At 41.0% G+C, this 15,578-nt stretch overlaps 2 protein-coding genes across 2 annotated transcripts in view; one reads left to right on the top strand and one right to left on the bottom strand.

Annotated features, from left to right (window-relative positions):
- The window catches only part of tbx20 (T-box transcription factor 20), a 6,809-nt gene extending 5,709 nt beyond the window's left edge, over window positions 1-1,100 (top strand). The window contains exons 7-8 of the mRNA XM_030782714.1: window positions 465-577; window positions 738-1,100. Of these exons, the coding sequence (XP_030638574.1) occupies window positions 465-577; window positions 738-1,078 (454 nt within the window). The 3' untranslated portion in view covers window positions 1,079-1,100. The remainder of the gene's footprint in view (window positions 1-464; window positions 578-737) is intronic.
- A 5,461-nt stretch (window positions 1,101-6,561) lies between these two features.
- herpud2 (HERPUD family member 2) lies at window positions 6,562-13,388 on the bottom strand. The gene is made up of 9 exons (XM_030781560.1): window positions 13,338-13,388; window positions 12,168-12,576; window positions 9,837-9,914; window positions 9,613-9,711; window positions 8,640-8,794; window positions 8,190-8,315; window positions 7,697-8,035; window positions 7,307-7,409; window positions 6,562-7,149 (listed from the first exon to the last, which is right to left on the bottom strand). The coding sequence occupies exons 2-9, from the start codon at window positions 12,312-12,314 to the stop codon at window positions 6,973-6,975; spliced, it is 1,224 nt and encodes a 407-aa protein (XP_030637420.1). The 5' UTR covers window positions 12,315-12,576; window positions 13,338-13,388; the 3' UTR covers window positions 6,562-6,972.
- Window positions 13,389-15,578: the final 2,190 nt, after the last annotated feature.

Here is a 15,578-nt window from a genome sequence, read left to right as displayed (position 1 = left end):
TAATGTACTTACAGCAGAAAGGGCATATAGACAGCACCATATGTGCTGTGTTTTAACACACTCTAGAGGTTGTATTGTGCAAGGTATTTTTATATGTGCCAGAGCAGGGTTTGTCCTTGTAATAGTTGCTGTTTACAAAATGTTGTTTACGCGCTTTCCGACCTGCGTTGAGATCTCTGTGGAAATATTAAACGTCTGCGATGGTTTCTAACAGACATTTAATATTTGTAATGTTAAAGACATCAGTTCTATCCATAACCTGAAGAAACATTTTACAATGTGGATATGTATAGATAAATGTGTGGGAGGGATTAGTCATTGGGAGTGTAGTAACATACTGTTGTGTGGCTAGTAAGGAGACTTTGTCACATAATGAGGCAATTTTTTGTTTTGTTTTGTTTTTTTTTAATCAGTGTGACATTAGAGATATATTTTGTGGTTGTTTCTCTTGGGCTATGCTGTAGGGAAAGTGTTGAGAGTTTGATCCATAAGCATTCCTACGCCCGGTCGCCAATCCGCACATACACTGCCGAGGAGGAGACGCTCGCTGAGGACGGTCACTCAGCACACAGCAGAGGTGAGAATAAAAACACCCATGCCAAATGACGGTGTCATTATCCATTCTTGCACTGAGCAGTCTGACTGCACATAGTATACAACATATGTCACTACAATGTATTATGCATACATTATGTATATGTGGCTGTGTCCATTAACATCCATTTACCTCTATGCAGGCTCTGCTTTCACAGCCTCAGACAACCTCTCCCTGAGCTCCTGGGTCACTACCACTTCAGGTTTCTCTGGCTTCCAGCACCCCCAGTCACTGTCTGCTATTGGGACCAGCACAGCCTCTCTGGCTAGCCCTCTGCCTCACCCTATCCAAGGTTCTCTGCCGCCCTACAGCCGACTAGGCATGCCTCTGGCCCCCACGGCTCTGGCCGGCTCCATGCAAGGCAGCGGACCCACCTTCCCGTCCTTTCACATGCCCCGTTACCACCACTACTTTCAGCAAGGCCCCTACGCTGCTATCCAGGGACTGCGCCACTCCTCCACAGTCATGACTCCGTTTGTATGACTCGCATCGCAGCAGAATGAGGCCTACTGATAATCTAGTGAAATGGGATCATATATAACCACATTAGCATGAGCACATACACACACGTACACACACACACACACACACACACTAATAAACTCAAACACACAAGAATATGCACACATAGAAATACACATACACATACGCATACACATTGACATAATCATCTTTCTCAGAAAAAAAAGAAATACATTGTTTTCTGATGTAAATAACCACAAGTGACTTTTGATTGCTCAACGACCTGGAGACGCTGCTGTCAACAGCTATACCGGAGAAGATCTGTGGATCAAAGTGCCAATGGACACCAGTGAATTTGGAGAGATACAAAAATGCATTACAAACACCTCATGCATGATTCTGATTTGTGTGTGTGTTTTTTTTAATGGACTGCGGGAGAGAGAAAGTTATGATCTCATGAAATAACACGTCCTGCCCCTGAGAGCTGTTCATCTCAATCTTTTACCTCTCGTTCTCCATCCTCCTGTGGACAGCAGACCAGAGACAGATGAGGGATAAAATAAATAAATAAATCAATAAAACAGAGAAGAGTCAAAAAGTGAGACTTCGTCTGCACTTGCTGGTGATGGCACATGAAGCTTACAGAAATGGGTGCAATGCAGTCTTCTTCTTTGTGCCTGAGACACTAGGGGGCACTGTAATCTCTCAACACTGGCTATAAGTCTGGAGAACTGGAAGGAATTTCTCTCTCTTATAGACTCTGGGAACCTCTATGGAAAACTGACCTTAATCTTTATTGTGAATCAGACAGAGACATGAATATCTTTTCTCTCACAAATGTACTTTTAAACATTTTGGACACCGAGTTTGACACTCAAGGATGGTAGAACTCTAAGTCATGACTTAGCAGAGTTAAAAAAAAATGTTGAATTTTGTGTACATACAACTTTATGATATTGTTGACAGTTGTAGCCTCCATGACTCCACAGGACTATCATCCCAATTTAAAGTAAACAAGATAATAACAATTGTATGTGATGAAGATAAATGTCAATGCAAATGCACAGACTGATTATGTTACAGTATTATAGACAGCATGATTCATGGCAAATAGAACAGAGGTCAAAGTTACTGCCTAATGACAGGATCCAAAACTGATGTACAGCTAAATTCTCTCATTCAGCTCCATTCATGTCAACCTCTTTGGGCAATTGATTAAGTTGGTGACTTCCTCAGTGTTTTTTTTCCTGTACTGTTTGACCTATGGGTACAGTTGCTAAAATAACTGTGAAGTGTGAAAGGAAAGCCTGAATCAGGAATCAAAGGAATCAAAGCCTGGATGTGACTAACAGTTTTGATGCTATGTGATATTTCACAGTAGTAATGGGGTGTCGATAAGATACCTTAATTCTCTGCCCAAAATTGATGTACAGCAGCCTGAAGCTGTGTGTCGACAGCCAGGCTTGGAGGAAGTCCACACCTGTAAATAATAGACCCCGCCGCCCGGGTGGGAGAGGCAGGCGAATGAGGTTTTTCATGATTAAATTGGTCCCATTTGTACAGTCACGCTGATGCTTATTCATCAACATCCTGTAACCCAATCACAGAGCAACACTGAAAGCTATGAGAGCAACACTAAAGAAAAAGGGCTTTGTGCGTGCATGTGTGTGTGTTTGTGTTTGTGTGAGTGTGTGTGTGTGTGTGTGTGTGAGAGAGAGAGAGAAAGAGAGAGACTGTGGTAACAATGTGCTGTCATCTCTACAATGCAGACATAATGATTATGGTATTACAGGCCCTCAAATCAAATTTCAGTACACACTCTTGGTTTTCTTGTTATAGTAATATGTTTATTATTATTATTACTCACTGCATTTTTGTTCTGAAGAATAATTTAAAAAGCGCAGCTCTTACACATTTGTCAGTCTTGTCCCCCCTAATTTTCTTCTGTTTCTTCTTTCTTTTTTGGTATTATTGTTGTTTTTTTGGGTTTTTTTTTTGTGAATTTGACTAAATGAAGTGAGAAATAATCACCCAGATACCAGCGGAGTATCACAGTTGTGTGTGGCCCTGGTAGGTTGTCCTGACAGTTCTTAGTTTCAGGTAGACTGTTTTGGAATGCCTGAAATACAAGATGTCAGAAGAGTATTTTTCATTTAGCTCCTCTCCAATGAGAGGTGGAGTCCTCAGTGCAAATATCTTTTTGTTGTTGTTTTTGGCTTTATGTTTTTCTGGCTTAATGTCTGACCCCTGGCACCTTTGAATTACAACTCTCACTCCATACTATATGAATCCACAAATCCAATGTACTTTCAAGAGTTTGTATGCACAGTTAAGCAATTGGAAAATGTTTGGCAAGGAGCATTGACATCTTGTGTGCTATGCGTGTGTGTGTGTGTGTGTGTGTGTGTGTGTATGTGTGTGTGCGTGCATGCGTGTCTGTATTCTTTATCGTGTTAAATATAACCTGACCACAAGGCAACACACAACGAAAATTTGTTCAATGATTTTTTTTAAGTGCAATATATTTATTTCAGCTCTAAAAATGATATGGTATAATGTAATATTTGAAACATTTAAGGATAGATGTTATTTGTAAACAATGAAAATATATATCATCCTAAAATAATGCAGTGAGAGTGTGTGTTTTTTGGGAACATGTAACAGTCACACATCACACAAAACTGAGTCATGCTTCTTCTTTGCCATGCCTGTCTTACCCTGACGCATTCAACACAAATGTTTACTCTTAAAGCACGCACAGCTTCAATCCATGCGCAAATATTCAAGATAAATGTCCTGATGAGTTGAAACTCTCTGGCACTACATTGCACATCAAAATCATTCATATTTAAAGCAAAACTAATGGTTACTAACTCACTGGTAACAGAGAAGCTTTTCCTTGTGGTTTGAGTGACAAATGGAAGTATTTATTTGACTCATTTATGGTTTATAATGAACGAATAATTTTTTACTCTTGTTGTAAATTTGGTTAAATGATTATCTCACCTTTGTTCTGACTGGCAGATATTGCCTGTTTTGGGGTTGCCTAATCTTTGAAACATGTTACTCGTTCTCACCTATTGAGACTCTACATTAACGATCTAAACGGAGAAACAGCTCTGTAAACATTTTCAAGCATCATACAAATAAAGATGAAGAGCGCTTCTGAACAGTGTGATAAAGTAAAATGCGTTTTTCCCTCAAAGAAAAAAAAAATTACATTTCTCAAACCTGCAGTTACTAAGGGCAGATGCACAGAGTCATAACCATAATATCCATTCACCTAACAGAATATAACTGAAAAGACGACAAGGGTCATGTAACTGTCAGACCGAGGCAAATGAGTATAAGGGCTAGGCATGAGTAGTTATTTGGAAGTAGTTAATTACAAAATTATATAATATCTGTTCACTGACCTCAGTCTCCGCCGCACATCTATTGATCAAGTCACTTAATAACTCTTGGTTTTCTATTCTATTTCTGTTACACTGTTCCGAGTTGGAGTTCTGCTAAGTCTGCAAGAGATGCCCATAGGCTAGTAGCCTATACATGGCGTAATGCTAAACATGGATCCCAGTCGGCCTCGCCGTCTGACTGCAAAGCCATCGCTGTTAGAGACAAACCAACCGATCGATAGAAGGACGTTAGTCACCGTTTCACCAGGAAGAAGGGGGCACTTTTACCCCCTGATAAAAATCAGTTACATCCTTTGAAAATAAATAAATAAACAAATAAATAACATCCACTGCGACGGTGATTGGATTAAAGGGATAGGGAAAGGGCAGAGAAGCGGCTGTGAGGTATGGCAAAATAAATTGGAAGGAGCAGTTCGCCAGAGAGTCCATTTTAAGGAGTAAGAGTATAATTTACACAGTGAGGAGCGTTAGATGAATCTAATGTCATTTCCATCAATTTTGCATCTCCCTCTTTTTTCCGTGATCATTTAAAAATGTCTAGAGAACACTATGGGCGTGCATTACAATGTAAGTGGGAGCATTTACAGCAATGGGCCGCCTTTTTAGCCTGGTGACTGGGAAGCCACTTAATCAAATTTATCCAGCGCCTTTGTCAGTGCTGGGACAACAGAGGTGACAGTCGCTCACTGGCTCAATGAAACAGTACTTTTTAGACTATAAGCTTAAATAGGGGTCATAGCTACCTAGGCCGTATAGCAAAATAAATAAATAAAAAAAACCCAAATAAATAAAAGGGGAGGGGCACTGCACACAGCAAGCGCAAATTTGCTATTACTATGGATTTACTTAAAAAAGAGAGAGAGGGGGGTGGGGGGGGGGGGGGGGGGTGATACAAAACAAGGCAAAATAAAATTAGAGCTGGGGTTTGTTTCTTTTTCCTCTCTCTCTCTCTCCTCTCTCTCTTTGAGGACGTGCAGTGCCTTTGACAGAAATGTTATTCAGGCTACCACAGTTTCAAACAGGCTGACATTTAACAGAGACATCATCAAGGTCTGACAAAGGGAGTCTGACAGATTTTCCAATCATGATGAAATCTCAATCTAAAAGAGAGACCCTTCATTGGAAATCTTTACTCCTGATAAGCGTTGTCCTACCTTGAGCTAAGAGACTATAACCTGATTTACTCAGTTACTTTAGAGGAGCCGGGGTGAAATGAGAGCCCATTAATGTCTCTGTCATGCATAATTAATTGTCTTGTTTCAATGAACCAAACAAAATCCATTCTCATTTGATTAGAGGTTTTCTGATGGCACTGAAGTGCACTGCAGTCTCCTCCAAATTCAGTCACCTCTACATTAAGAGTCAGTGGTCTGGGGAGGACACTGGGATGTGTCTGATCCCCTAAATTCTGTTGATCTTCATGAACAATAAGTAAATAAATAAAAATAAAATATGAATCTGGAAAGTATTATTTAACTGGAATTTAAATGTAATGCGTACACAACCACAATAATCTATGTTTACTCAGAGATTGTATTTGACATTGTGGGAAAAACTCTTCATTAGTGCTTTCAGTCCATTTCCACAGACTGTTTTAGTTTAGCCTTGCAGAGACTTTTCTGGTTTAACTAAAGAACTGAGTTGTTCATTAATTCATTAGGCCAGTGTTGAACTATATGCAAAGACTTAGACAAGGTCACACTGTTGCCCCATTTCCATTTGTAACTGACTCGATACAGCAGCTTTATCATTAAAATTCAGAATTCAGTTCAGAACTCTCAAAACAGAAAAGTAATACGGTCTTTACTGACAATTCAGAGGGACTTTGTACAAATTCAACTTCGATTTCCAGTAAATACCACCATTGTTAATCTCGTATATTAACATTTTCAGATAATGAGACAAAGATTGGTCTTGCAGCGCAGTGGCACCACCTGGTGGACACACTTACGCAAGACGGTTTTGGAACGCCAGAAAACAAACTACACAGCAAACAAACTTGTCAAGCTGTCAAACCACAACTTAGTTTTTATTCAAAAATGTGCCTTTCTTAATGAGATGCATATATTTATATCTGTGAATATTTACTGTTTATATACACACCATGGGTTAACTGAGAACGAAAAGCAATTGCACTGTTCACGATTTCGGTGTGCTCTGTTAGTTCTGTCTAACATCCAGTCTTATAGCAAACACACCAAAAAAAAAAAAAAGAGGAGAAAAGGTCTCTCTCATAGAGTAACATGGAAGACAAATCTTTTAAATCCATCTCCAAACCTTCTGACATGATCAAAGAAAAAAAAATCTAGTACTAACTGATCAGGTGAAAGTTTGGTTGTTTTTTTTTTTTTCCCCCCCACAAATTAAGCAGCAATACTGACTTGCCAGAAACATGGCACACTGTGTAATCAATGTCAACGTTGCTTAGTTTATTGTTTTTTGTTGTTGTTGTTTCCCCTGACTCTGTCAGGCACTGACAGGTTGTGGAGAGATTCTGGTTTAGTTGGCAGCATGTGGGCGTCCTTCGGGGATGAGTGATGTGAAAAACGTGCTGATGAAGGACCATGCAGAGGCAAGGAAGCCAGGCTGTTGCGGCCCGTCGTTCAACTGATCCTCGAGGCCTTCCTCTCCACTGTCACCCTCCTCATCCTCCATTCCCTCATCCATGATGCGTTCCTGCGGCGCAGAGAAACAAAGGAGAAAGATGGAGTGGAGTTGACCGGCGAAAAGGAGTGAGCGATGGGGTGAATGAGAAGATGGTGTGGTGTTGTACAGTTACAGGAGGAACATAGGAACAGTCTAGGGTTAAGTTTAGATTTTTTTAATGAGATACCATCTCCTGCATGTCTCGATGTCGGTCGGCCTCCTCTTGTGGAGCCTCTCCTGCTCCAGGGTTCTGGATCTCTGGCCTGAAGGGGAACCAGCCTGCCTGGTGGCTGTGGGAGAACACAGTTACAATACTGGTTAGAGTCTGGTAGAAAGGCAAAAACATGCACTTCAACCCAGCTGTGCAAAAACAGAGCAAAACTCAAAGGGGGGGGGGGGGGGGGGGGGGGGGGGGGGGGGGGTAGAACTTTAGGGGAAAGTAAATATACTCAGAAAATGTTCCAAGGATATGGATGAAGAGAGAAAGTCAGGGAGAGCAAGTCATGTGGTGGGAGAAATATTTTTACTGCTTGTGAGGCGGCTGCAAAGAAACCTGCGACGCGTGTGAAACACTCACAGGTAGACGAGCAACATGGCGCCGATCACCATGACGAAGCGACCGAAAGAGGAGTAGAAGTAGACGATGCTGAGCAAGATGGCAGCGCGAGACACCGTGTACATCCAGTCCAGCCAATCCCTGTTCAGCTCGTCCTCGTTCAGCACGGCTCCTCCCTGAGCGTTCATCTGGATGTTGGGATTGGCAGGCCGGTCCTCGGGGATCGGGTTAGGGGCGGGGTTGGGCCCCATGGGTGCCGCGGGTTCATTGGGCTGAACTGGTTGTGGGGAGGGGCCGGCGCGAGGTGAAGGCGGAGCAGCAGCTGTGCTAGAGGCCTGTGAAGCTGCCATTGCTGCTTGACTGAGAGAACAGGAGAAGGTCTTACACATCATGCACTGAACACTTACACCAGCAGAAATGAGACAAATGCAAACAGCTGAATAAGAACCATTCATTCAGTATTCTCTCTTATTCAAACACAAAAGTATGCAGTCATAGAGAACAATGCACTTACTACTGCATGTAGTAGTGTCGAGCATACATCTGCTGCCACCATAGTATTTGGATGGGCATGTACATCGGATGGGCAGGGATACCAGCCGCTGGACCGGCCTGCATGGGTAACGGAATCCCACCAGGTCTGCAGGAGATACACACACACGCACCCCACCCATTTAGTTTCATATAACAAAAATCAAGGCATTTACCTTTTCTCTTAAGACACAAGGCCCAACGCACTGATGACTCAACACAGTACACAGCTAAACTCATCAACAGCACAATATTACATCTGTCTAATCTAAGGGGAGCATGGTCAGAATATTTAGACAAAAGACCAAAAATAATGGGGCAAAACAGACAGGCTACTTCATCTTTAATCTGTAAAACTGAATCTGAAGGAAATGTAGATATGAAACCAGTTTGGAAGGGGGTGAGGACCAAGCCTCAGAGGCCGTGTACTTACCGTTGCATGGTGTCTGCAGAAGCTGGGTTGAGGACAGATGCTTGTGCTGCAGTAGCTCGATGTCTCAGCCCCTCAGAGTTCGTGGTGGTGAATGTGGCTGGGCCATCCTGATTAGGTGTGGTGGCTGATGAGGAAATGCCAGCGCTGTCTGAATTCTAAAAAGCAAGACAAACACAAGGCCTGAAACCTCTCAGACAACACGCACAGCATACTTCAGAAGGAGCTCTGAGAGCAAGTCTCAACTCAGCAAAACAAAACAAAACAACAAGCAGGGGTATTTCAGCACAGGCAATTTCTTACAGAAAAAAAAAACAGACTCAAACAGGTCACCTCTGCAGAAATAAACTTGAAGAGACCCAGATCATACTGACTTCAGTTTATTTATGGAGGATGAAGGACATTTATTTCAGCACAAAAAATGCTTTCCCCATGGGAGATGGTGTTCTCAAAACTTTCAAAAAGACAAGGTCAGTGCCAGCTAAATGACATCAATGGCTCTGATGTAACGCTCTGTGTTCCTCTGACATTCAGAGACTGTGCAGTCATTTGGTTTGTTCAGTGCAATACCAGAGCAACGGGAGAAGAGACATGTAAATATGTTAAGTGTTGCGGTTGAAGAGGCTATTGATTTTGTGTGGATAATGAACAATATCAGCATTGTTGCAGCTGAAGTAATGGAGAGAACGGCAGTAAAGACCAACGCACAAAGTCAGCACGCCTGTTGAATACTAAGATGAAGGTCACTCCGAGGTCACTCGGCCAGTGTTTTAAAATGAATGTTTCTTCCATCTTTGCTTAACAGTGGTGTTACACCAATTATACCAAGTGCTATAACAATGCCGAGAATGAAATGGAAATGAAAAACAACAATGACAACAACAAAAAAATAAAGATTAGTAAGAAGCATGCAGCTCTAATACAGCAGAGAAATGATGCGTGCTTTTGAGAAGGGGGGGGGGGGGGCAGTACTCACTGAAGTGGACTCAGAGGAGCCAGGGGTGCTGGGGGTTGTGGGAGAGGCCGGAGGGCTTCGAGAGGCACACACCAGGTGAACCATGTGGTACTCATCTTGCTGTGATGGAGAAAAAGCAAAAATAGGCCAGATTCATTTAGAGCTGCATGGACGGTAATGTAAAATGTGTGTGTCACTGTGTTATCAGTGTCCTCTACACACAGATGACTGAGGAAGAGTAATACCTTTCTGAGGACATCTCTCAGTTGCAGGTGATCCTGTAGAAGCCGTCCTGAGTAGACCAGCCTTTGATCTTTAGAAGACTGAAAGTCAAAACATTACTCAGAAACTGCAGAACAGATCACATGTTCCAGCACTGGTTTTTAATTTTGTAACAAAAAAACAACGCATTAAAAAGGATATCTGCTAATGATCAGACTTCAACTTTAGCATTAAAATAAAAATAATAATGACCAATATGCAGATTTTTGAGAGAAATCACTACTTAGAAAGTACTACCCCTATTTCACTTGCAAAATGCAACATTCAAAATGTATAAATTCATTTAGGCTTGGGTACCGCATATGTGAAAGCTGTCTGACAAGTGACGGTGTATGCAAAAACTGAGTGACAGGTGATGGAATGACTCATTTGGCTGTATTTAAGGGCACTCATCAGTAAACCATCCCATTATTGGCAAGACTTGTACTTCTAGAGAACTGAACAAGGACTGAAGCGTAAGGATGTGCAAGCTTAAGGAATTAGCCTCCCCAAAAAACTGTGGTGAGCAGATAAATGTTCTCAAAGGAAAAGTTTAGTGAGGTGTTCCTGTAATTCCATATATTTTTAATGGTGTGACTTTCAGTCAGTTGCAATGTTACTTCAGGCAGTTCATCGCTTAATGGTGACCCAGAAAATATGCTATTTTCCCTATGCAAACAGTTGTTAACTTGAAATTACTGCTTAAACAAATTTTCCCATTGGAACTTTTTGTTCTGTAGGTCCTCTATTATGAGGTCAGGACACAGTCAAAAGTTTCCAAACATGACCACATGAACAATTTCTAAATATGTCTCGATTCACAAGTAGAAATGCCATCAGCTAATGTAAACCGTTATACTATCATACATGTTGATTTAAAAGTTCTGTGTTTCAGCTACGTCACAGCAGCGCACACCCAGTTCTCAAATAACAGCATAAACTCAGCTGAGGCATGACCTGTAAACCAGCCTACACAACTACTAGGATATCACTACCAGGAAAAGCTCAGGCTTCCTTAGACATGTAGGTTAGAGCGCTGCTGACTATCTGACGTGACATATATTGTATCACAACTCAAGTGAACCGAGTGAACTTAAGTGAACGCCTCAGTGAATGTGAGGTCTCATAGAGGCTTTCAAGAATGCTGCCACAGAGATTGTTCAGTAAAGACACACTTGTAACATGTTATTTGTCAGAGTCAAACAGGTCTTCCTGAAGAAATATTGGCTACCAATAAAATATCTGACATCTTCACATCGCAGGAAAAAAACTCAGCGCCCATGAAGGTGCCAAATCACTATACCAAATCTACTACTGTAAAACATGTGATCGCTGATGAGTTCATGCTTTTAATCCCAAAATACTTGAAGACTGCTGCCCGTCTGAGACCTGGCAGAACAAAATGGTGCTTGACCCTGAAGTACCCAAATAGCTACAGTCAATAAACTCCTGAACTCTCTCTTAAATCTCACCCTGGTAGTATCTACTACATGACCAACCACTGTGGGTCTAAAAACACCACAGTGCTACGTCACTCCTGTTTTCCCCAAACTGGAATTCCTCCGCTTGAAACGCTGACCCTTTACCTCCACCTCAGAGAGTTTTCCTCTGTTGTACTCGTCTGTGTTTATAGCCCAGCCAGGCAAATTTTAACACAACCATTAGCAAACTAATATCTCTCCTCTATGGAAAGTTCAAGCAAATTATACATTTAATGTCATCTTCACTTTCTCTGTAATATGTAAGCAAGAAAAGGCCATGGTCACATTCCGATCAATGGCAAAGACAAATACATGCTGAGTGCAGTGAAGCCAAAACAGGCGACATTTATCATTGTGTGTGGTGAGGGCAATTTTAAAGCTTAAATCAAACTGTCAACTAGAAGAATATTTTGAATAATTAAAGTTAAAAGTCATGGACACTAAAGGAGATTTAAACCATTAAGGAAAGAATTCAGTGTTTAACGGGAGACGGTTGCCATGTAAAACTAGGAGTTCCTACCTGAATTTAAAATCAGATGGAAATTGCCTGTCATATCACAAATGTTTATTTCTATTCATGTGTGTATTATCCGTGTTCATTTATTTATGTTTTTTTAATGTGTCATTCGTGTTTTTAGTTTGTTTTGTATATTTCAAATTCAGTACAAAAACAAATCCTGTATGCACAGCTATGTTGCCATTAAAGAAACAGATCATATTAAAATCAACAGATCTAACTTTATTGCTTAAGTGTGTGTGTGTGTGTGTGTGTGTGTGTGCGCGTCAGAGAGACAGATCAACAATGAACTACTCATTATCATTCTATTTACTCACCGGCTTGCTAGGATACACATTAGAGATGTGTTTTTTCAACTTCTCTACCGTCCAGTTCAAGAAACAATTTATGGTTTGATCATCGTACTTTTGGTTGGGGGCCTTGATGACAAGGATGACTGGGCTGTCAACTGAACCTTCGTCCATATTTCATAATAGTGAGTCACCACCACAGTTTTTGATTATTGCAAAAGGAGCTGCCCAAGGTGGGGTGAAATCCTTCTTCTTCAGGCCGTTTTCATTGTAATTTTGACTCCTTACTGCAAACCTACTGGTCACTGACAAGCTGGGAAAAGTCCTTAAAACCTTCCTTGTTCTTTTTCAGTGACTGGGCCTGCTCGTAAAGATCCACATTACAAAGTGGCCCCCCGAGTATGAAGATTATGTAGCAGCTACTGAAACCTCCGACCTTAGAAAGTAAGAGAGAGAGATGAGAAGTTTTTGATTGGCTCATAACATTTGGTTGGTAACATCCCACTAAACCCTATGGTTTTCATGAAGTCCACATAGCTTAAGCTGTCAAACAGCCCGTACACATGCACTCACATCGTCTCCTCTGATTTGACTGATAAATAAGAGACTATTCGAGGTGTTGTGAGAGTACCTATCGCAGAATCAGCAATTAACAGCTGTTAATGAAAAAGTTATCAAGTTTGGCCAAAATGTGTGAGGTCCAGTAATGAAATACTGATGACTGGTTGCGAAAGCTAATGTAAACAACAGAAAACACTTCAGCGGCTACGGACCCATTTCAATGCATATAACTATCATACAAAAAACTATTTCTAAAGCTACTAATTCCAAGAGCATTCAACCTCTGTAATTACCTGACCGGTAATGCAAAATCTAAATTAAGTATTACAACGTCACACATTTTCAAGGAAAATAGCCGAAGTCTGCGTTTTACCTAGCTAAGCTGTGGTGGTCGAGATGTTGTGCGCTTCACAACCCTAGATAGCTAGCAGTGGTTAGTTAACCACCGCTAGCCATCAGCTTGCTACAATAACTTCCAAACATAACCTAGCTAGCGTTAGGTTATTCCCATACCTAAACAGTCAATGCTAACGTTACCAAGATGAAAACATTCAATCTGTGTTCGACAGAATTAATATCTCAGAGGTTTGGTGCCAAACGCATATAACCAAAACAAAATACTGTTTATATACTTACCTCAAATTTCAACAGGGATCACTCCAGTTCTTATTGCCAAACAGTCTGGCAGAATGCACTCCCCTCTTCATGTATACGATGGCGTTAGCTAAGATGGAGTCTCGACGGGTGTAATCGGAAATGTCGTCATTGTTTAACAAGGAACGTGTTTGTAATTGTATTCCACGCACACACAAGTAGATTAAAACAATTTATTTTCTTAAATAACTATGAAGCGAATCGCAGTTGTTCCCTTACGATCCGTAGGACAGAACGTACGTTTCTAAATATTCAAAACTTTCCTTCAAAAATAGTACACGTCTTGGTCATTTCCTGTGCAAGCAAAAAATATCTAAACCTGTGTGCGTTAGAAAATGCCGTACCTTAGAATTAATAAACTCTCTCTAGAAAGTGATCTATTATACTTGATTTAAAAATGGACTCATACAGATTGTGTTTGTATGGTGGATAAGCAGCAATATTTAAACAACCGGTAAGTGTTAAACCTACTCTTTCATATATACATAAAAAAACTTAAGTCATCCAATATTTCTAATTCCGAATTTCTCAAATCATTTTACTTAAAGCACATTGGGGAAAGCACTTAGACACCAAAAAGCCACAAAAACTATACAGCGTATCTAGGTAAGAAAGGTTCTTAATGGCTAAAGTGAGTCAGGTAGATAGCCAATATTTCAGAGAGAGACGGAGAGAAAAAAAAAAGAACATAAACTGACAGAGTAAAGCCACAACAACCTGGGGCTTTATTACACAGACACAAGTCAAAAATAACTGCAGTGATTAGTGTACAACGTGTCCAGCAACAGTACTCTATGATTGGTTGAATTACTTAGATAACAAACACAGAAATGTGAAAATTACACAAAAACGTAGGACTTCACAATACATGCACTTGAAATCATCAAGTTTCACAATATCACAGTCTCTATGAAGTTGTTTTTGGTTTTTTTTAACACCTTGCTTCCTTTGTTGACCTCACTGTAAATGGATGGTGAGAGGACAGTCAGAAAGATAGTATGACCCACAGGGACAAGCAGTCTGATTTGTCTGTCCACTTTCATTTTGGCATTGTCAGTTTTTGCCTTTCGATTGTTTCAGTTTGCTCAGGACTTCTTTTGCAAGCTTTTTGCTGTACCTGTTAACTTTGTGATGTCCAGGCATCCATCCTAGGAGAAAACGATGGAAGTCTGTCCAGGCAAAAGCAAACAATCCTCTCCATTCTTCTTCCAAGTCACTGAAATTCACATGTTCTTCTACTGCAGCCTTCAGTTCTAAAAAGTAGTAGTCTAACAGGTCTGGAACTCTTTTCTCACATTCTCTCTCATCCATGCAGCTACCCAGGAAATAAATAACATCCTTCATGCCACAGCCTCCACCTACATATTGAAAGTCAACAGCTGCAACTTTTGAACCATCAGAAGAGAAACAGAAGTTAGCCAATTTAGCATCGCCATGGAGTATGGTTTTAAATCGACAGTTGTTAAGTATTCTGTCAATCTCCCCTGCAGCTTCCTTAAGTTGTTGATCTGCCATAGCCTTCAGCTCATCAGGGCGGGTCTCCAAGTGCCAATATGTCCCGATTGGCCATAATCCCTCTGGAGCCACACCCAGGAAAAGGCCATGGAAATTAGCAATCCATCTGAGACAGGCCCTAATCTCAGTGTCAGTGACGCTGGTCCGTCTTTGGTCAAACCCTGCGATGTCTATGTCTTCTAGAACAATCAGCTGTTCATCTCCAAACGACCTTGCTGCTAAGCATTCAGGTGTTCGGGAACGCTCGTTTGTAGTGTAGTTCTGGTACCAGTATGTCTCAATTTGGTAGGACCGTACCTTGCGCTGATGAGACCTGTCTGTGTTCCAGCCTCCTGGATGGTTTGATTCATGAGGGAACACCACATGTTTGACTACAACAGAGGGACGGTCACAACCTTTTAAATGAACCCTCACTATCTGTCCATAACCACTCCACAATGTCTGAATCTTACCACCAATCTGTAATTCTTTTGCTCCAGTGGCATGCAGAATGAGGTCTTGATGCTCTTGTTTCATCCTAGGATTAAAAAAAAAATACTAGCAGTTAGTACATTACACTAGTATATTGGTATATTCATTGGTATTACATTGGTATATTCTTAGAACATAAACATCCTAACCGAAGAGGAAATTGTATGAATAGTTTCAATCTTATATGATGACGTTTCAATATAATGTGCACACAGTATATTGTCCTGATACTTTATG

This window comes from Chanos chanos, chromosome 8, assembly GCF_902362185.1.
Source record: "Chanos chanos chromosome 8, fChaCha1.1, whole genome shotgun sequence".
NCBI classification, from domain to species: Eukaryota; Metazoa; Chordata; class Actinopteri; order Gonorynchiformes; family Chanidae; genus Chanos; species Chanos chanos.
Note: the sequence above shows the minus strand (reverse complement) of the source record. Positions and strands in the feature narration are given on the sequence as shown.